A 2,569-nucleotide genomic window follows, 5' to 3' on the forward strand; every position below is an offset into this window, starting at 1 on the left:
GAAATACCATGATCAGAACGAGTTTGGAAGAATGAAGGAGACCGAGTAACTCACGCCACACCATCCAGGGCCGAGTTTCACCGCCATGTCATTCGACCCGACCAGATCTAACGAAGAATCAACAACCAAACCAACAACACCGAATCATCCAATTTGATCCAATCCAACTACCAACTACTACGACTACCAACAACTACCTAGTTTGCGATATCAGCATCCGCTGGAAGCGAACGTTAACTTGTCATCTACCACCACCACCGTGTTCACTACTCACTTGACTGTTAGACACCGCACTGTCCACATCACGTTAGTACTCTAAATTCAACATGCCGCCAAAGGTTTCTGCGTGAAAGTACAGTGCCAACAGGTCAACTACCCTTAAAGGACAGGTATTTCTTTATATCATCTAGCACAATTTCCATCATTGCACACTCATCAAAGAAGATCGATACAGATTCAAATTGACCAGTTTTACAGAGGCTAGCTAGCCATTTTAGATCAGACCGGAAATAGGTTTATAGTACGGTCAAAGTTCAAGACCACTGACCGGCTATAGCCTCTAGGGAACATCACCACCCTATATTAATCCACTGGCCATCTGTGATTATAAATAAACTTACCCATCAAAAAATCGTGTGTTTGTGTTGTGCTTTAACTTTCATTGTTTCACCTGTCCGACCGTCAACAGTCCATCCAGCACCATCTAAATCCTTCAAAATTATTTATTTACTTATTTATTTATTTATTTTCATTTTTTTTATTCCTTTTTGCACCCTTCAAAAAAAAAAAAAAAAAAAAAAATTTTGTACATTATAATACTACTAACATGATTGAAAGAAAGTTCACTATGCAGATCAAACCCGAAGGGGCCCTGCAGTCAAATATAAATTCTCAAGACTTTCTGGATATTATGCAGGCAAGAAAGTCCCCTATGACCATCATTAGGGGATTCCAGAACTTGGGGAGAGCCAAATTTCTTATATCCTTCGAAAATCAGGCAGATCTGGAACAATTCCACACTTGGTTTAAACAAGATTCCAGAGTCTACAACAATATCAAATTTGAAATTGAACACGCCAAAAACATCCCCGCTCTAAACCGTAAGCCTGATATCCGTATCATGGTTTACGGTGCACCATATGAGATGCGGAATGATGTAATTTTAACAAAATTACAAGCATTCTGCACCTCACTTAGAATCAAAAGAAACACATTTTCTCGCCACCCAAATATAGATACTGGAGTGAGATTTGTCTTCACACAAGAGATAAAAAAACCAATCCCCTCCAGTATCTTGATCGATAACCACAAGCTGGGTATCAAATACGAAAACCAGCCCAAGACGATCCAGAAGTGTTTCTTGTGCGGCGGTGAGAGCCACTTGGCAAAAGACTGCCCAAAACCACCACGTGTCCCTGACCCAATGCCTGCTGCCCAAAAACAAAAATCAGCAGTTGGCAAAAAAAATTCGCAAACATATGCGGATAAAGTCAGGGGAAGCAATACAAGTCTCTCTGAAATTGCCATTGAGAGCTCCCAAGAATTTTCCTCCAAACCAGAACCAAAACCTAAGTCCAACCTAACAGAAAGCCTCGGCATCGGAGATAGAACAGAAGCTCTGATGGCCGAAATCCAACAAATTAGAAACGAATACGAGGATCAAATCACCGCCGAACCGGAAAGGGCAACGTCTACTCCCGTCCCCGACATCGATGTTGAGCTCCCCTCAGGTTGGGACGAGCTCAACATCGACGATTACGATAGAAGTAGAGAGGAGATTGATCTTAGAACAGCAGCAGAGAGTCTGCAAAGATCTATAAACCGGGCGTCAGAAACCCTCAGCCAATCCACAGGCACTAATACCACCTTTAAAACCCCGGCAAAAACCTCCACAAAACGACCTATAACAAGCCCTTTTGAAGATAACCTAGAGAAGAAAAACCGAATAGAAGACCCTAGAAAGACTACCCAGAGATCTATCTCACGAGATAGAACTGTGGGTAGTCAAGACTCTAGGGTCAGTAGATACGATGCCGGTAAAGCTCAGAAAGACCGGCAGAGATCATCCTCACACAGTAGAAGTGTCAAGAACTAATTTTTAGGTTAAAATATCAAAATATTGTTTTACTATTTGAAATCTATCTTATATCCCTTTTTAAATTTATATCATGATTATATCCACTTTAAATATTCATCGCGGCTTTGACACGAAAAAACATCAAATTCTAGACTTTTTTAAATTAAACGATTTTGCATGTTTACAGGAAGTTGGAATTATTACTGATCAAAATTCTTCAGATATTTCTACTATCTCAAAATTTAACATAGTTTTCTCCAACGGCCCTAATCTCAGCACGGCAGGTGTCGCCACACTTTATTCAAAAGATTTCAAATTAGTCCGTACCTATACTATTCCAAAATTAACTGGTCGCTTTCTGCACTTAGTTCTTACCGGTAATGACGTCACGTTTCATATCATCAATGTATATGGCGTGAACGAACATAAAGAAAAAGGTGATTTCTATTCTGAGGTCAACACCCACGTCTCTAAACATTTCAACATTAGAGA

The 2,569-nt window shown here is 40.2% G+C and overlaps 1 protein-coding gene across 1 annotated transcript; it reads left to right on the forward strand.

Moving 5' to 3' along the window:
• Positions 1–931: 931 nt before the first annotated feature.
• On the forward strand, positions 932–2,095 carry LOTGIDRAFT_176705 (hypothetical protein; the record flags this gene model as incomplete). Its single annotated transcript, XM_009056385.1, has 1 exon — positions 932–2,095. One exon carries the CDS (start codon positions 932–934, stop codon positions 2,093–2,095), a length of 1,164 nt encoding a protein of 387 aa, XP_009054633.1.
• Positions 2,096–2,569: the final 474 nt, after the last annotated feature.

This window comes from Lottia gigantea (assembly GCF_000327385.1).
Source record: "Lottia gigantea unplaced genomic scaffold LOTGIsca_2721, whole genome shotgun sequence".
NCBI lineage: Eukaryota > Metazoa > Mollusca > Gastropoda > Lottiidae > Lottia > Lottia gigantea.